The sequence below is a fragment of the Pseudophryne corroboree genome, chromosome 1, assembly GCF_028390025.1.
Source record: "Pseudophryne corroboree isolate aPseCor3 chromosome 1, aPseCor3.hap2, whole genome shotgun sequence".
In the NCBI taxonomy this organism is placed as follows: domain Eukaryota; kingdom Metazoa; phylum Chordata; class Amphibia; order Anura; family Myobatrachidae; genus Pseudophryne; species Pseudophryne corroboree.
In genome coordinates, this window is record NC_086444.1 from 662653931 (window position 1) to 662678596 (window position 24666).

At 46.4% G+C, this 24666-nt stretch overlaps 1 protein-coding gene across 7 annotated transcripts in view; it reads right to left on the reverse strand.

Moving 5' to 3' along the window:
• The window catches only part of SHOC1 (shortage in chiasmata 1), a 642525-nt gene that overhangs the window by 66228 nt on the left and 551631 nt on the right, over positions 1–24666 (reverse strand). For all 7 annotated transcript variants that reach the window (XM_063914688.1, XM_063914690.1, XM_063914693.1 and 4 more), the window contains 2 exons: positions 18607–18700; positions 17301–17432 (listed from right to left, as the gene is read on the reverse strand). In XM_063914688.1, the coding sequence (XP_063770758.1) occupies positions 17301–17432; positions 18607–18700 (226 nt within the window). The remainder of the gene's footprint in view (positions 1–17300; positions 17433–18606; positions 18701–24666) is intronic.

Below are 24666 nucleotides of genomic sequence, written 5' to 3' on the forward strand. Positions count from 1 at the left end.
CTTGCTGCACGGCCAGGAAACAGGTGCCCTATTAATTTAAATGGACCCAGCAACGGGGAACGCGGTCCGCCAGTGGCGTCCCCGTTGCTAGGGTCCGTGCGGCTCCGTGCGCCCGGCATCTAGCGTTGCCAGGGAGCCGGCAGCTGTACGCGCACGGCGTCCCTGGTTGCTAGGCGCCGGGCCGCACCGACAAGCGGACCCCGGCGCCTAACAGTACCCCCCCCCCTTGAGGAGGGGTCAAGGAACCCCTAAAGCCAGGTTTCCGAGGAAATTCCCGAGAAAATGCCATCTTGAGCCTCGGGGCATGGAGATCCTTATCCAGGACCTAAGACCTTTCCTCTGGACCATAGCCCTTCCAGTGCACCAGAAAATAAAGCCGACCCCGGGACAATTTGGAATCGAGAACCTTCTCCACCAAGAACTCCTGATGTCCCTGTACATCTACTGGTGATTTCCCCTGAGAGATCTTCCGAGGAAATCTACTGGAAGAAACGTATGGTTTCAACAGGGAGCAATGGAACGTATTTCCGATTCGGAGAGCTCTTGGTAAACGTAACCTGAAAGCAACTGGATTGATTTTTTTAATAATATGAAATGGTCCAATAAATTTGGGGCCCAATCTAGCTGAGGTTTGTCGAAGTCTAATGTTACGAGTCGACAACCATACCCTGTCTCCCACCTTAAAAGTGCAAGGACGCCGGAGCCTGTCAGAAAACTTTTTCTCTCGAAATGCCGCTTTTCTGAGAGCAAGGTGCACTTTTTTCCAAATGACTCTGAGATGAGAGGTTAAGGTTAGCGAGGAAACAGAGGAATGTTGAAAAAAAGAATTAGCTCTGGGGTGAAAACCAAAAACTGAAAAGAATGGAGACACATTAGTGGAGGAATGACAAGAATTGTTGTAAGCAAACTCCGCCAAAGGAAGAAACTCGGACCAATCATTCTGGAGTTTGGCTGAGTACAAACGCAAATACTGTTTTAATGATTGATTAACTCGCTCGGTCTGCCCGTTGGATTGGGGATGATAGCCGGATGTTAAAGACAATTTCATCTTTAATGAGGCACAAAAAGACTTCCAGAATTGTGCAATGAATTGTGGACCCCGATCAGAAACAATATCAGTGGGCAACCCATGAAGTCTGAAAACATGGCGGAGAAACAAAACAACCAATCCCTGGGCAGATGGCAGTCGGGGAAGAGCAATGAAATGGGCCATCTTGCTAAAACGGTCCACTACCACCCATATGACTCGGAATCCGGCTGACAGAGGGAGGTCTACCACAAAATCCATGGAAATATGAGACCATGGCCTGAGAGGAACATTTAAGGGCATAAGTTGCCCGATAGGCAAGGAACGGGGAACCTTATGCTGTGCACAGACCTAACAAGAAAAAACAAACTCCTTAATGTCTTTAGAAAGACCAGGCCACCATACTGAGCGGGAGACTAATTCCAAAGTCTTAGAGATCCCCGGATGCCCGGCAACTTTGCTATCATGAAACTCAGTCAAAACAGTAGCTCTCAAAAACTCAGGGACGTAAAGACGACCATCAGGAGTATTTCCAGGAGCTTGATGTTGAAGCTGCTTTAACTGGGTAAACAAATCTTGTGTGAGGCCTGCCCAAATGACTGAAGACGGAAGTATGGGAGTAACAGGACTGTTATTATGAACTGGAAGAAAACTGCGTGACAGGGCATCCGCCTTGGTATTCTTGGAACCTGGCCTAAAAGTGATAATAAACTTGAAACGAGTAAAAAATAAAGCCCAACGAGCCTGCCGGGCATTCAGCCGCTTAGCTGATTCGATGTACTGAAGATTTTTGTGGTCAGTCAATACTGAAATGGTATGTGTTGCTCCCTCAAGCCAATGCCTCCACTCCTCGAAAGCCCATTTAATAGCCAGTAACTCCCGGTTACCAACATCGTAGTTGGATTCAGCAGATGAGAATTTCCTGGACATAAAGGCACAAGGATGTAGTTCCAGAGAGTCCGGATACTTCTGAGATAGGATAGCCCCCACTCCAACCTCCGAGGCATCAACCTCAACAATGAAGGGCAATTCTGGGTTGGGATGTCTGAGGACTGGAGCTGAGACAAAAGCTTGTTTCAAGGCCTGAAAGGATAACTCAGCTTCACGTGACCAGTTGGTAGGATCCGCTCCCTTCTTAGTCAGTGCCACAATGGGAGCAACCAGGTCGGAAAAAGAATGAATAAATCTTCTATAATAATTCGCAAACCCTAAAAAGCGCTGAATTGCTTTTAAGTTGGTGGGTTGCGCCCAACTAAGGATGGCTTGGAGCTTCTTAGGTTCCATACAGAATCCCCGAGGGGAAATAATGTACCCTAAAAAGGATACCTCCGTGACATGAAACTCACACTTCTCCAGCTTGGCATATAGGTGATTTTCACGTAATTTTTGAAGAACCTGACGCACCTGGGTAACATGTTGTTCAATTGAGTCAGAATAGATCAGGATGTCGTCTAAGTAAACGACCACGAATCTTCCTAGAAAATCACGGAGCACATCGTTAATGAGATCCTGGAAAACTGCCGGAGCGTTAGACAAGCCAAACGGCATCACCAGATACTCGTAGTGACCCGACTGAGTACTGAAAGCTGTCTTCCACTCATCTCCCGACTTGATTCGGATGAGGTTATACGCTCCCCTCAGGTCAATTTTAGAAAAAATCACAGCCGAACGCAGCTGATCAAAGAGGACAGAAATCAGCGGCAGAGGGTAAGTATTTTTAACTGAGATCTTATTCAGGGCTCTAAAGTCAATGCAAGGTCTGAGTGATCCATCTTTTTTCTCCACAAAGAAGAAGCCTGCACTTAAAGGGGATTTAGATGGCCTGATAAATCCTTTCCCTAGGCTCTCCTTAACATACTCATTCATGGCCGCAGTTTCTGGCCCGGATAATGCATATAACCTTCCCTTTGGCAATGTGGCACCAGGAATTAGCTCAATAGCACAATCATAAGGCCGATGGGGAGGCAGAAGGTCCGCATTGCCCTTGGAAAACACATCAACAAAGTCCTGGTATTCCACGGGAATGAGTTCGGGAATGGCAGCAGCTATTCTGACGGGAAACGTAATACATTCCTTATTACAGATGGTACCCCATTGTGAAATCTCCCCCGACTGCCAATCAATGATGGGATTATGAAAGGCCAGCCAAGGGTGACCCAGAACCACTGGAACTGCTGGGCAATGGGTAAGGAAAAACTCGATCTTTTCGGAATGAAGAGCTCCTACCATAAGTAGTATAGGGGGTGTACGGAGGGAAATAACCCCATTGGACAAGGGACTCCCATCTAAACCATGCATGGTGATACACCTACCCAAGGCTAACTGAGGAATACCTAAGGCTTTGGCCCACGTTAAGTCCATAAAGTTCCCTGCAGCTCCACTGTCAACAAAAGCCGACACCGAAGAACTGAGGCTGCCAAAGGAAACTTTAGCTGGGACTAAAAGGGAGTTATTCGAGGAGATAAGCTGCAGACCAAAGTGAACCCCCTCACAATTCACTTGGTCGAGGCGTTTCCCGACTTGTTCGGACAATTACGGGCAAAATGTCCCTTACCCCCACAGTACAAACAAAGACCAGAGTTTTGCCTTCTGGCTCTTTCTTCTGGAGACAGCCGGGAGAGACCCATCTGCATGGGCTCCTCTATGTCCTCAGGAATGGAAAATACACATGGAGTAGACCTGACAGGTGCTCCTTTTTCAGCCCTCCGCTCTCTGAGACGACGATCAATCTTAATAGAAAGCTCCATGAGTTTATCGAGAGTCTCAGGAGCGGGATACTGAAGGAGACTGTCTTTTATAGACTCAGATAAGCCGAGGCGAAACTGACTGCGCAGGGCTGGGTCATTCCAGCCACAGTCGTTCGACCAACGGCGAAATTGTGTACAATAAACCTCTGCAGGATTTCTACCCTGTCTGAGAGCGCGTAACTGACTCTCAGCGGATGCCTCTCTATCAGGGTCATCATACAAAAGCCCTAAAGACCCCAAAAAGGCGTCTACTGACAACAATGCCGGATCCTCTGCTTTTAAACCAAAAGCCCAGGTCTGAGGATCCCCCTGGAGCAAAGAAATAATAATTCCGACCCGCTGAGATTCAGTACCTGAGGAGATCGGTCTTAAACGAAAATAAAGTTTACAGGATTCTTTAAAATTAAAAAACTCCTTCCTATCACCAGAAAAACGGTCAGGCAAGTGCATTTTTGGTTCAGGGACTACCCTCTGGGAAGTTCGTAAAAGATCTTCCTGCGACTTCACCCGAAGGGAAAGATCCTGAACCATCTGAGTAAGTTCTTGAATCTGGCTGACTAGGAGCTGGCCAGGATTTGGCCCTAAACCTGTGGGATTCATGAGGCCGATAACTCTTACAAAACTGAATAAGGAAAAAATCAAACCCTGTTTAATTTTAAGTTTTGGTATGGCCGGTAATAATGTTATGATTCCAGTACTCCTGACCGGAGAAGATCTAATGACAATGGCCAGAGTACTGGAAGGGGAATGCTGGTTACGGGAGCTAGAAAGACTAGTTGCCCCTGGCGCCCTAACTCTATTGTCTCACCCGTGCTATCGAAAATCCCTTGCGAGACTATGGTTTCTTGAGCCCCTGGCAGCCACGTTTGAAAGGCGGATTATGTCTGCCCAACTCCGGTGCCCCCCGGTCTTAGTGAGAGACAAAGGGAAATCCGAGGCAGGATGATGACAAGAGGACCTCTGACTGACAACAGGCCAGGGGCAACAAGCTAACTAACCAAACCAGAAGTATGCGCGGAAAAACCGCCAGATAAAAGGACAACCAAAATCCACTAGTCCGTTACTCCTACCCAGCACCGCTGGATACCAGAGTGGATCTGTGGGAGCGGAATCATCCGCAAAAGCTCCGAAACACAAATAATAAATAATAATAAAGCGGCCAAGCCGCAACACACGGCTACGCCGTGACTCACGAACACCACTGGATGTTTAAAGGTGCTCAGTCAGGACTCCAGGAACAGATGACGACTTCCGAGTACAGGACAACTGAGGACAGGAACGACCGGGTACAGCAGGACTGGAAACACTCTCAGCAAACAGATACAGCATGCAGGAAGCTATTACCTGCGTCTGTGAGAAGCCCTGGAAGTGTACTTAACAGGGAGTCCTCCAATCAGCTGTTCAGAGGCTGATTGGATTAAATGCCGTGCAGCTGCCTTGCTGCACGGCCAGGAAACAGGTGCCCTATTAATTTAAATGGACCCAGCAACGGGGAACGCGGTCCGCCAGTGGCGTCCCCGTTGCTAGGGTCCGTGCGGCTCCGTGCGCCCGGCGTCTAGCGTTGCCAGGGAGCCGGCGCCTGTACGCGCACGGCGTCCCTGGTTGCTAGGCGCCGGGCCGCACCGACGAGCGGACCCCGGCGCCTAACAGCGCATGCGCAACGTACTTTCACAACGGCCTAGCGAAGCTTTTCAGTCGCACTGCTGGCCGCAGAGTGATCGACAGGAAGTGGGCGTTTCTGGGTGTCAACTGACCATTTTCAGGGAGTGCTCGGAAAAACGCAGGCGTGCCAGGAAAAATGCAGGTGTGGCTGGGTGAACGCAGGGCGTGTTTGTGACGTCAAAACAGGAACTGAACAGTCTGAAGTGATCGCAAGCGCTGAGTAGGTCTGAAGCTACTCTGAAACTACACAAAATAGTTTTGTAGCCGCTCTGCGATCCGTTCGTTCGCACTTCTGCTAAGCTAAAATACACTCCCAGTGGGAGACGGCATAGCGTTTGCATGGCTGCTAAAAACAGCTAGTGAGCGATCAACTCGGAATGACCCTCATAGTACACAGACCATCACAAAAAACTTCCCCCTCAGGTAAATCCATTGCGCATGCTCTGCAGGATGCAGGAGCGATCCCAGATTTACTGCCTTACATGTTAAACATTATACACAAATGCAACAGAGAGCGGTTTAGTACGATGAAGCCAGACAGAGTTCAATACCTGCGAATAAATCCGTTAGCATGTGACTGAGTACCCAGTCCACAACACCTGCAAATAAATCCGGTATTATGTGACTGAGTATACAGTAGATTACATGTAATAGGTAAATATTGTGACGCACTATAGATTGACCCAGACGCACCTAGTCCCCTAGGGTACAGTATACAGTGATAGATATATCTGGAATACACTGCAGTGAAATCACATAGCAGATACAGGCACACATAGTCACGTTTGCAATGCAGATAATTATTTTAATGACAATAAAATTGCATTGGATTATTATATGAACACATATAAAAATATATATATAAATAACAATGCACCGTCTGAGAGCGGATGTATATATCAGAATACTCGTACAATATATTCTGGCACAGGTACACTTGTTCTTAACTAGCACTGTCTTAATATCGACATGTAGAATACTTAAGTGTTTGTAAAACCATGGCGCTGATGTACAGGCGGGTTTACAAAGGAGACCTTGCCCTGCAGTCCCGGAGACCAGTCGCATCTATTTTAGAAAATGGCGCCCAGCGTCTCAGTCAGAGCGTGAGGGAGAGTGTGAGGCAGCTTCAGGGCGGGAACACCAGCAGTAGATGGTGCCCTGGGCCGGGGGATGGGCTACAGGTCAAGCACCGACTCCCCTATGTTGGACTTCACCACCTGGTACTGTGGAGTCTTATTAAAAGTGGACATTAGTATATCCATCCTGTAATCCTATGCCCTGGTGGATACAGTGGGGTCCCTGCTCGGTCACAGTGTCCACGCCAGCATCGCAGTCCGTCTCCCAAGACTGCGATCAGAACACGATTTAATGGCGGGTCCCACCTGGGGGACCCTCTTACCGCCTCCCCGTAGTAGCCACGCGAACCAGGAGAGCATCTGCAAATGTGTGCCTAAGCCGGAGCGTCTCCGCCGCAAGTACCTGGGAACTGAGCCAGCGGGAGTATGCGACGCCGCTTGAGAGGTGATGGAGCTGCAGTGCTGAAGTGTCACCCTGACATACAGCGCTGACAGCCCAGTTTTGAAGAAATTTTCTGTCAGAAAAAGCTTTTTCAGGGCTGCCCAGTGCAGCCCATCTGTTAAGTGACCTGCTTCTGCAGACACCAACTGAAAACTGAGCTCACAGTGCCTGGAGGCGGGGTTATAGAGGAGGTCCCAATGCATCTTGGGACAGCTACAGCTTTAACCTGTTGGTGCCTGGATCAAGATCCATCTCTACACCCCAATGTATTCCCTGTGGAACCCAGTGTACCCCGCAGCAGAAAATTAATTGATCTGTTTATCTGTCAGGTTATGCATTCGGACACCTCTGCACCGATTAAGATGAAACCAACACAAGGTGGTCCAGTTGGAAACTTGCCAGGTTTTAGGGAGGTCAGGGTCCCAGTCGGACCTCCCGTTGGTGTATGTTGGGCAGAACTTTGACACAGGGAGCCTGTTCTGGGCCTCCTACTAGATGGATCTGGATGAAAACTTTAATGAGGTGGGGAGACAAAATATATTGTGTACCCAAAAGCCTTGGAATATCAACTGATAACAGAAGGCACATTTTAAACCTATCTCGCAATGTAAAAGTGATTATAAAACTGAACAGTAAGAAAAGCCGGGATTAGGGTTACTACTGGCGCCTCCCCCTTACTTAAAAAAAAAAAAAAAAAAAAAAAAAAGACGTTAGGCAGCATCCGCATGGATGTGTTAGAGGAGCTGCTAAGCTGCTAATTATTTTAAAAATGTTGACAGCTACATCCAACTCATTGATAATTTAATAACTTGAACATTTACACCCGTCCGGGGACTTTAGCTAGTTACTAATAAAATTCTGGTAAGTATGATTTTTTATAGAACATTTTCACATCCTAAAATAGTAAAATTACAACATTACAAGCCTTATACAATGTCCAGCCAGTAGACTGTCACCCTGTTGCTGACGATGATCTGTAGCCGCTGGGGCAGGAGCTTATCTTTCAGCTGCTGGAGGCTGATGTCAGCGCTGGCAGCTCGGGCACGGAGACAGAAGGAAGAAGATGTTACTGAGGCTGGAGGCGGGCAGGATCTCGGAGGGGGAGTCTGCCTACAGGGGGTTCATCCATGGCAATCAGCCGGCACCCACGATGCCCTCTGCCTGTGTCCAGCTTAGCCGGGATGGTGATGTCCGGATAATCATGTCTCCCATCAGAACGGCATAGGTGAGGGCGGCACGGGTGCTGGGTGGACAGGAGCAGCGGCCGCGAGAGCGCACCAATCAGGTCTGCTCCTCCTTAAAGTCATTCCAGCTGAACAGCCACAGCTTCCGCAGGACGGAGCGGTGAGGTTGCCGGCAGAGAAATACCGCGAAGAAGCCTGAAAGCTCCGGTCAGGAAGTGTGGCTGATTTGTTCTGCTGCAGGGTAAAGGCTGCCCTGCAGATTCCGGCTTCAAGCTGCCGGTGCCTGTCACACCGACAGGCGCAGCAGCGGGGATGCATAGCAGGTAGAGTGCCTCTCCAGTCCGGCGCCTACCTGCACTGCATCCCTTTGCTGAGTGGGTAGCGCCGGGCCTGGTCCCGCCTATTCGGACACTGGGCCTAATTCAGACCTTATCGCTCCTCTGCGAATTTGCAGAGGTTTGCGATCAGATAGTCGCCACCCAAACAGGGTTAATACCCGCCCTGTGCAAGTCTGCGTACGCCTTGCAAAAATCTCTGCGAATGCCGGTCAGCTGCAAGGCTGTTCGCAACTCACTCACCATCTAATGTTTTTTCCAGTCTGTGCAGTTTGAGTGTAGCCTAGGATCTACTCCTACAGTGCGACAGCAACAGGCTGATCAGGGCCGTAGCTGACGTCACACACCCTCCCTGAAAACTCTTGGGAACGCCTGCGTTTTTCCTGACACTCCCATTTACCAGTTACCACCCCCAAACGTCCGCTTCCTATCAATCAACTTGCATACACCTAGCGATCCAAAAAATTGCTGGATTATATTGCAGTTTGGCCTTGTGCGTGCGCATTACGATCTGTACGCATGCGCAGTCGATCGATAATCGTCCACATTGCGAAACTGCACAACTGCGATCAGGTCTGAATCGGGCCCACTGTCCTACTGTCCCACCCGCAGGCCGTAGTGTCGCACAGGCTGGGGGAAGGTTGGCGGAGCAGTCATTTGTTGCTTGGAGTCTCGCTGTCTCACTCGTCTACCAACATGCCCACCATGTTACTTGACATACTGGGTGCAAACTCCTTATACTCCTTCTTAGAGGAAGTCAAATTCACATTGTCCCAGAAACCACCTTGGTTTAGCCTTAGATAGGCTCATACTATGATGTCCCTTTCCCCAACCCCAAACCTACCTGATGTTATTACTCTGGGAATCAGATATCTAGCTCTCTGCAGCCAATAACAATAGGAAGTTGGAACCCACCTAACTACTTGGCTGAGCCTGTATAAGGGCTGGATGGAATGGAATCATAATGTCAACTATCAATGTCAACAGTCAAAAGATGACACTATAGTGTCGACATGGCTAAAATGTTGAAAAAAAAAAAAACAGGCTGTATAACTCATAAATCTGATAGAGGCTTTCTGTCCCTTACTGTTGCATGACACTGCAGTCTGAGATACATGGCACTTGGACCCTCACACCTGAGAACATTTAAGAAATGTAACTATTTATTAATACAATGTTTTTTCACAATATTGTCCCATATACATCAGAATTAGATTTAACACGTACTTGCCTACCCTCCTGGAATATCAGAGGGCCTAATTCAGACCTAAATTTAGCGCATCTATGATAATTTTCTCAGACATGCGGGGTGGCGCCCAGCACAGGACTAGTCTGCCCTGTATGTCTGGATCAGCCCTTCCCATCCCCGGCACAGATGCAAAAGCATCGCATGGCGGCGATGCCTTCTCACCCAGCGAGTAGCTCCCTGTCTGTGCAGCCATTGGCACGCCCCCTCCTGCCCCTCGACCGCCTCTGCCTGTCAATCGCAGCCCTGAGATGCTTCTAGCATCTCACTGGGCTCCCGGGGTGTGCACGCGCAGTGCGCCCACTGCGCATACGCACTCTGCAAATGACTACAGACAGTGATCGCTGCCGCTGCAGCGATCCAGTATGAATTAGGCCCATTGAGACTTCCAAATCTTGGGTGGCTCTCCCAGATGGATGGAAAATTAGGCAAGTTTGATGCTTATACCTGAGTGAAATGAGTGATCTTAGGTGGCTTGAGAATTCCATTTGCACTGAATTACATTATCATGGCCCCGCTGCCTCTTCACAATTGTAGCTTTGTATAGCAGGGACAAAGCCATGATATCATGCCCCCTACCCCAACACCGACACATTGCCCACCGTTCTGTGGGGGACATTCAGATCTGATTGCTGGGCTGCGATTATTGCCGTCCTGCGATCAGATAGTCGCCGCCTACAGGGGGAGAGTGAAATTGCTGTGCAAGTGTGCATTCCTATGTGTTGTAGAGCTGCTCAAAATCAGTTTGTGCAGTCTCTGCGCAGCCCAGGACTTACTCTTCCAGTGCGATTGAATCCTGCTGATCGGGGCCGGAACTGATGTCAGACACCTTCTCTGAAAACGCTTGAGCCCGTCTGCGTTTTTCCGGACACTCCCTGTAAACAGTCAGTTGCCACCCACAAATGGCCTCTTCCTGTCAATCACCCTGCGAATGCCAGTGCAAATGGATCCTTCTCACCATCCCGTCGCTGACCGCCGATGCCCGTTGTAGCCGTCTGAGGCGCCTGCTCATTGCGACTCAGACGCAAGCGCAGTTCGGATCTGACCGCCCGCTGTGCGAAAACGCACAGCAGCTATCAGATCTGAATGACCCCCTGCGCCAAAACCCTCGGATTTCCCATCTGGTTTCCCCATCTTGAAAGGGACAGTAAGGATATTGGCGAATTTTTTACATTTCCCTGGTGACCCACGGTGGAAGAAAGGGTATCTACGGGATTATAACCATATTTGTCTGATATCCTGGAGGGGAGGTCCAAGTGCAAGTACAGAGAGTGTGGCGATGCGATTTGTACCATAATGGCCATCTCTCTATATCACACCACAAGGTTCAGGCAATGATTATACAATTCACAGCAAAACACATTTGACCTTATAAGTAGAGATGTGCGGTTTGGTTCTCCAGAAATCCGAACCCACACAAATTTTATGGATCCGAACCAAACCAAAATCCGGTCTAGATCACCCAAGAAGATCTAATCCGAACCAAGTCCTGGTTCAGATCTTCCCATGGTTCGGAATTCGGATTTGAAATTCAAATTTCTGGTGTTAGATTGAAAAAAAAAATAGGATTTGAATTACCTACCGGTAAATCCTTTTCTCGTAGTCCGTAGAGGATGCCGGGGTCCATTTTAGTACCATGAGGTATAGACGGTTCTGCAGGAGCCTTTGGTACTTTAAGACTTTTCAACAGTGTGAACTGGCTCCTCCCTCTATGCCCCTCCTCCAGACCTCAGAATAGGAACTGTGCCCGAGGAGACGGACAACTTCGAGAGAAGAATTTACATTAAACTAGTGACGAGATTCACACCAGCTCACACCATACAAAACACGCCACCTAACATGGCTTTCAACATAACCCATGATAACGTGCATGCATAACGAAACAGCAACAGCTGTGAACATCTTAACACATAAGAGCCTGTGTAAAAAGATAAAACGTAATTCTACAGGAAAAATGTGCAGTGGGCGGGCGCCCAGCATCCTCTACGGACTACGAGAAAAGGATTTACCGGTAGGTAATTAAAATCCTATTTTCTCTTACGTCCTATAGGATGCTGGGGTCCATTTTAGTACCATGAGGATGTACCAAAACTCCCAGTATGGGCGGGAAAGTGCTAATGTTCCTGTAGAACTGACTGACCAAACTGAAGGTCATCAGCAGCCAAGGTGTCAAACCTGTAAAACTTAGCAAACATGTTTGCCCCTGACCAAGTAGCTGCTTGGCAAATTTCCAACGCCGAAACACCCTAGGGCAGCTGCCCAGGAAGAACCCACTTTCCTTGTAGAGTGGGCCTTTACCAAACTCGGTAACGGCAATCCTGCCGTGAAATAAGCATGCTGAATGGTACCTCCGATCCAGCGCGCAATAGTCTGCTTAGAAGCAGGACCCCCAATCTTGTTGGGGTCATAGAGGACAAACAAAGATTCTGTTTTCCTTATCCGAGCCATTCTTGCAACATAAGTCCTCAACGCTCTGACGACATCCAAGGACTTTTGAAACGGCTGAGGTGTCAGAAGCCACTGGCACCACCATAGGTTGGTTGATATGGAAATAAGACACAACCTTTGGAAGAAAATGCTGACGCGTCCGCAGTTCAGCTCTATCTTCATGAAAAATCAAATAAGGATTCTTGTGTGACAGAGCCCCTAATTCAGACACTCGTCTGCCTGAGGCCAGGGCCAACAGCATGACCACTTTCCAAGTGAGAAACTTCAACTCTACCTCTTGTAGAGGCTCAAACCAGTCCAATTTAAGGAACTGCAATACCGCATTAAGATCCCATGGCACCGCAGGAGGCACAAAGGGAGGTTGGATGCGCAGAACCCCCTTCACGAACATCTGGACCTCAGGAAGGGAAGCCAACTGTTTCTGAAAGAAAATGGACAAGGCCAAAATTTGGACCTTGATAGACCCTAATCTCAAGCCAGCATCCACACCCACCTGTAGAAATAGGAGAAGACGTCCTAATTTAAACTCCACTGCAGGAGACTTCTTGGATTCACACCAAAATACATATTTTCTCCAAATACGACGGTAATGTTTGGACGTTACCCCTTTCCTGGCCAGAATAAGTGTGGGAATGACTTCATTGGGAATACCCTTATGGGCTAGGATCTGGCGCTCAACAGCCATGCCGTCAAACGTAGCCGCGGTAAGTCTTGATAAACAAATGGCCCCTGCTGAAGCAGGTCCTCGCGAAGAGGAAGAGGCTGAGGATCTCCCAGTAATAACTCCTGAAGATCTGGATACCAAGCCCTCCTTGGCCAGTCTGGAGCAATGAGAATTGCTCGAACCCTTGTTCTTCTGATGATCTTGAGAATTTTTGGTATTAGTGGAAGTGGAGGGAACAGATACACCGATTGAAACACCCACTGGGTCACCAGTGCATCCACTGCTATTGCTTGTGGGTCTCTCAAACTGGAACAATACTTCTGAAGCTTCTTGTTGAGACGTGATGCCATCATATCTACTTGAGGAATGCCCCAACGATCTGCTACCTCTGCAAAGACTTCTGGGTGGAGGCCCCATTCTCCTGGATGGAGATCGTGTCTGCTGAGGGAGTCTGCTTCCCAGTTGTCCACTCCCAGAATGAAAATTAGCGACAGAGCTTTTGCATGTCTTTCTGCCCAGAGGAGTATCTTTGCCACCTCTGCCATTGCTGCTCTGCTTTTTGTTCCGCCTGGCGGTTTATGTAAGCTACTGCTGTTACATTGTCTGACTGGATCTGTATGGGACGACCTTGAAAAAGGTGTGCCGCTTAATGAAGGCTGTTGTACACAGCTCTCAATTCCAGAATGTTTATGTGAAAGAGTACTTCTTGACTTGACCATCGTCCTTGGAAGCTTTCCCCGTGCGTGATTGCTCCCCAACCTCGGAGGCTTGCATCTGTGGTCACCAGGATCCAAGTCTGAATCCCGATCCTGCATCCCTCCAGGAGGTGAGAACTTTGAAGCCACCACAAGAGTGAAATTCTGGCTTTTGTTGACAGGATTATCCTCCAGTGCATGTGTAGGTGCGATCCGGACCACTTGTCCAGTAGGTCCCATTGGAACACCTTGGCGTGGAATCGGCCAAATTGTAGAGCCTCGTAGGACACTACCATCTTCCCCAGCAGGCGGATGCACTGATGAATCGATACGCGTGCTGGTTTTAAAACTTGTTTGACCATCCTCTGGATCTCCACCGGTAGGAATACTTTCTGTGCTTCGGTGTCCAATATCATTCCCAGAAATGATAACCTCATTGTGGGTTCCAATTGTGATTTTGGAAGGTTTATGATCCATCCGTGGTGTTGAAGCATGGTCAGGTAAAGTGCAATGTTCTTCACTAGTTTCTCCCTGGATCTCGCTTTTATGAGGAGATCGTCCAAGTATGGGATGACTTTGACTCCTTTCTTGCGAAGAAGAAGAACCATCATCTCCGCCATCACCTTGGTGAATATTCTCGGAGCCGTGGAGAGCCTGAAAGGCAATGTTTGGAACTGGTAGTGGCAGTCCTGCACTGCAAACCTCAGGTATGCCTGATGCGGCGTGTAGATGGGAACATGTAAATAAGCATCTTTGATGTCCATCAATACCAGAAATTCCTTTTCCTCCAAGCTGGAGATCACCGCTCTCAGGGATTCCATCTTGAATTTGAACCTTTTCAAATAAAGGTTCAGAGTCTTTAGGCTTAAAATCGGTCTGACCGAGCCATCCGGTTTTGGCACTACAAACAGGCTTGAATAAAACCCTTTTTCCTGTTGTGACACAGGAATTTAGGAAATTACGTTGTCTTGCCATAATTTCTGTATTGTGTTCAACACTTTTGCTCTGTCCTGAACAGAAGCTGGTAAGGCTGATTTGAAAAATCGGCATGGGGAAGGCCCTGAAATTCCAATTTGTACCCTTGGGATACTATCTGCAATACCCAAGGATCCAGATCTGAGTGAACCCAGACCTGGCTGAAAGACAGTAGACGTGCCCCCACCGATCGTACTCCCGCAGGGGAGCCCCAGCGTCATGCTGAGGTTTTAGCAGAAGTAGCTGTTGACTTCTGCTCCTGCGAGCCTGATGGTGTTGTAGATTTTCTACCTCTTCCTCGACCTCTTTCTGCGAAGAAGGGGGCACCCTTTGCCTTTTTGGACTTGTTGGGTCGAAAGTATTGCATCTTAAGAGAATGAAATACTTTCCTAGGTGGAGCAGCTGCGGAAGGCAGAAATGCTGACTTGCCTGATGTAGTTGTTGAAATCATGGCATCTAGCTTGTCTCCAAAGAGGGCTTCTCCATTGTAAGGAAGCGCCTCAATATTCTTTTTTTTTTAAATTCCGCAGCAGCTTTCCATTGGCAGATCCACATAGCGGAGGATCTTGAACTCAGCAACCCAATATCCTTCATAGCTTCAACTAAGTAACCTGCAGCATCTTTGATATGGCCGAGAGTTAGGACTATTCCTGTCAACTGTGTCTATGTTAACAAGCAAGTTGTCATACCATTTTTCCACAGCGTTACCTACCCACGCAAAAGCAATGGTGGGCCTGAGCACCATTCCGTTAGCCGTATATATTGATTTTAGGGTTGTTTCTAATTTACGGTCAGCTGGATCTTTTAAAGGGGCTGAACCAGGGGCAGGCAAAACTATTTTCTTAGACAGCCGAGAAACTGAGGTGTCTATCACTGGGGGTGTCTCCCATTTGTGCCTGTCTTCCTCAGGAAAAGGGTACGCTATACGTATCCTTCTGGGAAGGGTAAATTTCTTCTCAGGGTTAGCCCAGGATTCTTCAAAGAACGCATTCAAATCCTTTGAAGGAGGAAAAGTCACAACCTGCTTTTTATTTAATTTCAAATAATCCTTTTCCTCTGGGACCAGTGTTGTGTCAGGAAACTCCAACACTTCCTTTATAGCAACTATCATACATTGTATGCTTTTGGCTAATTTGGGGTATACCCCTCTCAAATCCCCAGTCTCGACGTCAGAGTCTGAATCTGTGTCTGTGTCCCCTTGCATTACTTGGGCCAGAGACCTTTTCTGGGAACTGGATGGGACCTGAGTGGATGATATGGAGGGGTCAGTAAACAGTGCATCCTCCACAGACTGCCTCCAATATTTCGTCTGTTGTTCAGACTCAGAGAATTTCTTTGCAAGCATTGACATATTCTTTTGCAACATTCTCACCCACTCCGGCTCCTTCTGAGAGGGAAGGGCCACCACATTACCCTCTTGTGCATCTAAAATGGGTTCTTCCTGGAAAGAACCCTCCCCAATGTCTGACATGTTACACACTTACACACACACACACACACACACACACACACACACACACACACACACACACACACACACACACACACACACACGGGAGCTATTGGGGACAGACCCACACTAAAGTCTGTCAGAGAGACACGGAGGGATTTGCCAGTCCACACACTGCGCCTTATTGTGAATTGTGGAAATATTACCCACTTACAGCGCATATACCAATAATAGGCCCACAGACCTAATTATAATGAACACTCTCTGCCCCTTCTCTAACACCCTGTACTTGTATCAGCGTTGTCATGAGGAGAAACAGCATTAAGGAGTTTCACACTGGAGTTTCTGTCTGGAGAAAATGGCACCCAGTGAGTGTTCTTGCAAGTCTGAGGAGAAGCCCCGCCCTTCAGCCTCAGCAATGTAATATTTAATATTTATACTGGCTGGGGATGGCACATCAGCGGCTGTACATGTATGTACCCTTTTTGCCAGTGAGAGTAAGGTTTTAAAACATGCCCTCAGAGCGCGCCCCCCCCCCCCCGCGCTCTGCACCCTTGTGCTGAGAGACATGGCGTGCAGCATGCGCGTGTACCTGTATGCCGCCAACGATGACCGGAGGATCCCCTCTCTGCAGGACTCCGGTAATATACTCACCAGCCTTCTGACTTCTGGCTCTGATAGGGGGTGGCGGCAGTGCTGTGGGAGTGAACGCTGGCCAGGCTTGGGCTGTGTTCAGTACCCTTCAGGAGCTAATGGTGTCCTGTCAGCGGAAGCAGAACCATTAACTAATTGAGAAATTGGTTCCTACTTCCCCCCCCTAAGTCCCACGAAGCAGGGAAGCTGTTGCCAGCAGCTTCCCTGTAAAATAAAAAACCTAAGAAAGTATTTTTCCAGCAAAGCTCTGTAGAGCTCCACTAGTCTGCATCCAGTCTCCTGGGCACATTTTCTAAACTGAGGTCTGGAGGAGGGGCATAGGGGGAGGACCCAGTTCACACTGTTGAAAAGTCTTAAAGTGCCAAAGACTCCTGCGGAACCGTCTATACCTCATAGTGCTAAAATGGACCTCAGCATCCTCTAGGACGTAAGAGAAATTACATGATTTTAGCTGATTTTTATCGATTTTTTTATCAAATATTATGAGGGTGGTTTTGTCAAAGCCCAAACATGATGATGAATTAGAACAAAAACCAAAACATGGGTGTCCATGCACATCGCTACTTATAAGGGGCATAACCCAACCCAGTATGAAAAATGGGTGAAGCTATTGCAGCCTTCTGGGGGCGTTAACCCCATCGTACCTCTACCCTGCCGTTAATAAAAAACATTTATTTGCATTAAATCAAACCAACCTTTGTTATGAGGACAGAGAGCCATGACCGGTCCAACCACTTGTAGGGGTCACTAGTGCACGACATAAGCATGTGGTCCACAATCTGATGAATACATGATCCAGTTTCATCCACTCCTGGAGAAATTAGAACCTGAACACAAACATAGCAATTCTGGAATCATATTTTACTAATCCAAAATGTGTGTGAAGACTCTTAGCCCAAAGTACAAGACGTCTGTAATCACCTGAAACAATATTCATCTCACATGATACATCCTGGTCAAATCAATTAATGTGACTGGCATTTATACAATCAGGAAGAATCTTCACTATAAAATTACATTGGCTTCACTGTGTGCATTATTTTTTTCTTCTTTGGTATCATATTCACAATTCCAAAAAGGATGAACATCATATATTAGTGACTTTTCCAACCTCAATTACTATGTAAGACTGTAAGTATGATAAACAGGATAATTTGAGAACCACAAAAGTCGCAGTACAAATGCTTTACAATGCAACCTGTATATTTTTCTGGATTTACCGGTATGCACTTGGATTTCAGAATGAAGATGATGGCATCTGCAGGGGTGCAAAGGTTTACACCATCTACTGGCAACAGTTGTTTTTGAGCATTTATTGCAGTAGGCTCCTAAATGTGTGTACATTTATATACAAGATTTTGTTTTATAGGATGAAAATATTTTTAGGAAGGGACAGAGGACTAGATGCTCAAGCGCTGTTAAGACTTAATTTATAGTCCACAATTAATAGCAGCTCCACATAAAAACTAACTTTACATCATTGCCTGTCATCCCAACTAATGGAACTTTGGGAGTTTCATGTCAGGGATTTCTGAAGTTAAGGAGAACTCATCCCACCCAGCATTAACAATTGCTAACAATTCAAATTGAAATGTGCTATCAGTTACTGAGGACACATCTATAGCTCCCGGGTGAACTTGACCTTCTCTTGGTCGTGATCATCAGAACATGAAGCATTGCAGTGCTTGTGGAGCTAAGTTCTACAGGACCCTGGCATGACACGTCCATTGTCTTGCTACTTGGAAGAAGGGGGAAAGTTAGGTGAAAAAAATTATTCTTCTGTGGATTTATCATTTATGGTAGCTATAAAAAAGAGGTCCTTAAAAAATAATAATAATAATTATATGTGTGTGTGTATATATATATATATATATATATATATATATATAAAACACAATTGATTAATTTAATAGAATAATGCAATCTAAGGACATTTTTAGATGCTGACATATTAACTGTTTGTAGCTTGGTTTCAATTATGTATACTAATTAAATATTTACCTTAATTTCCAAGTCTTCAGATTTTGAAGTCAGTTGAACTACAGCTGCATAAATTAAAGTAATATTATGCAGTATATCACCTGAAAGATTGTACCTTAAATAATGATAAACAATGTTAAGTATTAGACAGGATACAATAGAGTGACACTGATAGACAGTGTTGGATATTTAAGAAAATAATCACATTTGTGTGACAGATTTTTCCAAAATATTTTCTTTCCAAAATATGAAAAAATTATATGCCACTTATTAAAAAAAGCATAAGATAAACAATTGTTTTAGCCATATATAGACAGTACCATTTTGTCTGTACTACAGAGAACAAACTTCCATTTTTAGGACTTTACTGTATAAAATTGCAATTTATGTAAATAATGATTTTTAGAAAACATTATTCTAAAAATAAATGCTGCATAAGGGGTTGTGCTGTTTCTCAATTTCATAGCACTGAGGGGTTTTTATCAGGGGTAGCTTAAGAGAGGAGGAGTCCCATGTGCAGTCTCTGCCCTCTTGTAGGTGGCGCATGCAGTAGACTCTGGCACTGCGCCAGATTCGACTTTGTATGCGTAGGTCTCCGGGAACATGGATCGGGCGTTGCAGTGTGTTTCCAGTGATTTATCTATTGCGCATATCTCTGGGAAAATGGGCACTGCACCATTTTCTGGTGATTTGTGCAACATCGCTGCCACCACAGAGGAGAGACAAATCGCTGCCATTCGAAGAGACAAATATAATATAAGGGTGAAGAGTGTGCAGTGTGGGCCCCCTGGATCATGGAGCCCATGTACACTGCACCAGAGGCGTAACTAAGGGGGGTCAGGCAGGGCACATGCCCTGGGCGCCTTGGTAGGCCCAGGAGAGGGGGGCGGTGGCGGCGGCCAGGGCATTATGCCCACTCGCCCCGTTACTGTTCCTCTGCCCCCGTACAGTCCCCCATCCCGCTGCTATGTGATAATATGAGGGGAGGAGAGCGCAGCGCCTCTCCTACCCCTCAATGTCTGCTGACGGACAGTCCAGTGTGGCGACTGTGGGGCGAGTGTCCTTGGTTTGGTAGCGAATCAGGGCTCGCAGGCCAGCTTCTGATTGGCTGCCGGTCCGCGAGCTCTGATTGACTAAAGGACCGGTGCCAAGAAGATACCCGCAGCCGGAGACCGGACTTCATGGTGCGTTGAGGTCGGGCAGGAGAGGCGCTGCGGCGGTGAGCAGGGCAACGGGGAGCGCGGGGGGGGGAAGGGGCAGTGGCACTGTGGGGCAATGTGTATCTGTCAATGGCACTGTGGGGCATTCTGTATCTGGCAGGGGCACTGTGTGGCATTGTGTATCTGGCAGGGGCACTGTGGGGCATTGTGTATCTGGCAGTGGCACTGTGGGGCATTGTGTATCTGGCAGTGGCACTGTGGGGCAATGTGTATCTGGCAGTGGCACTGTGGGGCATTGTGTATCTGGCAGTGGCACTGTGGGGCATTATGTATCTGGCAGTGGCACTGTGGGGCATTGTGTATCTGGCAGTGGCACTGTGGGAAATTGTGTATCTGGCAGTGGCACTGTGGTGCATTGTGTATCTGGCAGTGGCACTGTGGGGCAATGTGTATCTGGCACTATGTGTAAAAAGGGGACTCTGCCTGCGTACTGTGTAAATAGGGGACTCTGCCTGCGGACGGTGTAAAAGAGGACTCTGCCTGCGTACTGTGTAAAAAGGGGACTCTGCAAGCGTACTGTGTAAAAAGGGGAATCTGCCTGCGTACTGTGTAAATAGGGGACTCTACTGCCTTAATGTGCAAAAATTGAATGAAGGTGTGCTGAGAGACGACACAAGGGGTAGGTGATAGTGTGCTGAGAGGCGACACAGCGGGTAGGTGATAGTCATGTTGGCACGCCCCATTTTCAGTGGTCACCCCCCCTTCTGGTATGTGACCATGCCCCTTCTGGAGCGTGGTCACGCCCATTTTACAGCGCACACACATGATTTTCTGTAGATTTATTTATTTTATTTTTTTTGGGGGGGGGGGGGGAGTTTGGGCGCCACTCTTTATCTTGCCCTGGGCTCCGAAAACCCTAGTTACCCCTCTGCACTGCACACCCTGCACGTATTATAGATATGCCACTAGGTTTTATATATCAATGCCACAGAAACTTTATGGCACCTTACAAATGATAGATAAAAATTACTTAAATATACTGTTGACCATTTAATCATTATTTAAGATTAAACGTGATTACTAATCCACTGCCAAAGTATAGCCAATAAAAATAAACAGTTTGGTACAACAAATTTGTTTATATTTTTTTGTTTATACTTTGTATCGCAGTATTTTTCAAGCCAGTGTCTATTGTATTTTCTGAGAGTATTTTACTCTGTATATTGTATATGTGTTTTGATGTACTGTATTCCAACAAGCAACAATGGTCCAAATATATCAAGCCTTGGAGAGTGATAAACTGTACGATGATAAAGTACCAACCAATCAGCTTGTAACTGTTATTTTTCAAAGCCTGTAATATGGAAGTTAGGATCTGATTGGCTGGTACTTTATCACTGTGCAATTTATCACTCTCCAAGGCTTGATAAATCTGGGCCATAATCTCTACACCTACAGTCGTGGATAATCATGATTGACACAATTTAGTATAGTTAAGACATACTATTGTAACCATGACATTCTCAATATACAGTCCAGTGGTTCCCAAACTGGGTGCCGTGGTACTCTGGGGTGTCTCTGGGCACTTGCAGGGGTGGACCATGACCGATTCAAATTTGTGCAATAGGCACAGGGGCAGAATGCCATAGAGTTCACAGGGAAGATTCCCAGCACCTCCGGTCCGTCTCCAAGACCGGAGGTGAGACTGTGTAAAAGACACAGGTTTCTGCAAGCGGGGACCTGCCTTACCTGTCCCCTGATACTCCGGCCGCAGTCTGGGCTGTTCCTCAGTAGCTTCTAGCAATGCTTCCAAGGTGCACGTCAGAATCACTGGACCAGTTACTGGTGTTGCGGTGCTGGGGTGTTGGAGAAGCAGCAGCGCTGGCGTCCTTAGGACTGCCTAGTGCTGCTTGACCAAGTAAAGTAAAAGAAAACTAAATTAAAACATAATAGAAAAGCTTGCGACTGCTTAAAAGCAGCCCCACTGTGAAAGGTGCATCCAGCTCCTGCCAGCACCAAAACAAAATAGGATAGCCTAAGCTAGTGGCGGGGTATAGGGGGGAAAGACCAGAGCATCCTGGGAGCTCTAAAAGCTGCATTTCACATCGACAGTGCATAGCCCATGTAGTACATAATGAGTTGTGCACTGGCTTGGTGGTTGTGTAGGTTGTGTGATAGGCCGTCTGCATACACATCACTCTTTGCTGTCATGGGTAAAAGGGGCGATTTATCAGAGTTGCAAAAATGGATGATTATCGGCTTTCAGGAAAAGGGTGGCAGTATTTCTGAGCGTGCTGCTGTGGTGAAGGTGTATCGTGACTGGACAAATGGCAATATTGTGAATAACTGACATGGAAACTGCAGAGCACCACGTGTCTTTGATGTGAGAGGTGAAAGTTGGCTACGAAGATGAGTGAGGGCCGACCAACACACTACAGTGGAGCAGCTCAACTTCAAAATGAACTTCGAGGGTATCAAATTTGTGTCTAAAATGACAGTTCAGCTCGTCTAGCTGCTGTCCGTGCTGCACACGGTGGTTACTCTGGCTATAACCTACCCTTAATTCCCTATTAATTGGTGGGATACCTTTGTACTATATGTGCATCCACCCAAGTCTACTAGATACAATTCACTTTAAACCTTTAAAGTTTCAACTCACTAACCCACACATTTCATACAATAGTCTTGGTTAGTCTATACACATGACCATATACGTTGGTGCACTTAATGTTTCTTTTATGGAGTTCCTTGTTTAAATCATCCTATTTACTCAGTAATTATCTGAGATGGATGTCGTATTTGTCATCACAGAGTCGTTTTAGGAACTCAAGTAGACCTACTGTATATACTCTCTTGTGTAGATGTTGTTAGGTCATTTAGATTATTAACTTGTGTCAATTACCAGTCAGTGGTTACTATCCCATAGGGCTCTGACCAATTTTGTGCAAATTCAGGCAGAAATCAGCCTGCAAAAGGTGCAAGATCGGGTGCTGTTACCAGCACTGAAACAGCACAGCAACAGTACATCGCTCCAGTCGCACCTAACTGGACTGACCCCCTTTTTTTTTTTAAAGCGGCAGTCATTTACACCACAGGTTCTTAAAATCGGTCCTCAGGACCCCACAGTTCATGTATTCTAGGTCATCTGTGTCATTTTAAAAAGTGATGATACAAAGCGATACACAGAGCAACTGCCCAGTGACCTGGAAAATGAGGCCAGTGTGGCATGCCGGGGGCTTGAGAACCACTGATTTACACAACAAAAAGTTGACTCTGCAGTGTAAATTATTTCCACTTCTACAAAATGGGAATTTTTTTTACAAACTCTCGCACATTCTGATTCTTGCAGGCTATTACATATATACAAATATGGTATAAATAGTATAGCATTATAAAGTTACATAATTTGAACTGGGGGCACTGTAATGTGACATAATATGAACTGGGGCCACTGTATGTCATAATGTGAATTGGGGTACTGTGTTGCATAATGTACTGGCAGCCCTACAATGTGACATAATGTGAACTAAGTACTACTATGGTTCAAAAAATAACCTAGGGCACTACTATGGGGCATAACATTATGTAAGGCTCCACTATGGTTCTGAAAATGAGTTAGAGCACTATTAGAGGGCATAAAATTAAGTGCAATGGAGAACAGACATATGTTTGGAGGGCACTTTCACACTGTTCAATATTACTCCTTGAATCCATGTTTTGGGATCAACTTATCTTCTGGATGTGAATTCCCATTTTTGTGTGATCGTACAACGAGCCAATTTTCCTTCTTGGGTTTATTGCTATGAATGACCTATGAATGATTTACAGTACATCAATTATGACATTGCATTATAATTTTAGATTTTTTAAAGATTTCTTAACTCTGAAGAAGTTCATTTGTGGACAAAACGCGTAGGATTTCTGGTGCTGTTTCCATACACTAAGTGGGAGAATCCTGCCAATTGAGCTTACACCTGCAAGGGTGGTGTCAGGAATATACCATCATCTCAACTATATAGTGATTGCAGATACTTTGTCACCTTCTTTATGCTGTAAGCAATTTTTTATTAAAATCATTTACTAATTGGTCGTTGCACCTTTCTCCTGTCAGGTGATCTTTGGTGAGAAGTTATTTTTAGTAACATCCCGGAAATATAAGCCTCCACACCTTGAGGGAGCAATAGACACAATAATCTTATCATTGAATTTTATTACTCTTATATCTTATTATTTTACCTGTTTTTTGTATTTAAAGTTTATATATGTATACAGTATATACATGCAGTGGCGTAAGTTCGTCCCAGTTGCCCGGAGGCAAGATAAATATCGGTGCCCCTCTATTTCCTATATTAAGATAAATATATATGCATGTGTGTGTGTGTTTAAATCACACATTTCTTAGCAGTCATACCCAGGATTAGGACCCATGACCTGTTACACTGATAGCAGACACTTTACTGATGGAGCTATTTGCTCCTGTACAGGAAGTATGAGAATTCTAACTATATGAAGTTACATGTAATTGTCAGAAAAGTAACTTCATATCGTTAGAATTCTCATATTTCCTATAGAGGAGCAAACAACTTCATCAGTAAGGTGTCTGCTTCCTGTGTCATAGGTCGTGGGTTCTAATCCTGGGTGTGACACTTGTAAAATGTGTATCTACAGTATAATAAAAAGGGTGAGATTTGTAAGGTGCAGGGACCAGTGAGTAAGTTGGCCACTGAAAAGACAGTGGCAGCTATCAATTAACTTAATTCAATGGTCTCACAGAATGGGAGGAGAGGTGCCCCCCTTCAGAGCAGGAGCCCGGCGGCAGATGACTCCGTTGCCTCCCAGAGTTCTGCCTCTGTATACATGTATATTAATAGGGTTCACGCCAGCACTCCAGCATTTGAAGTATGTGTATGGCCCCGGTGCC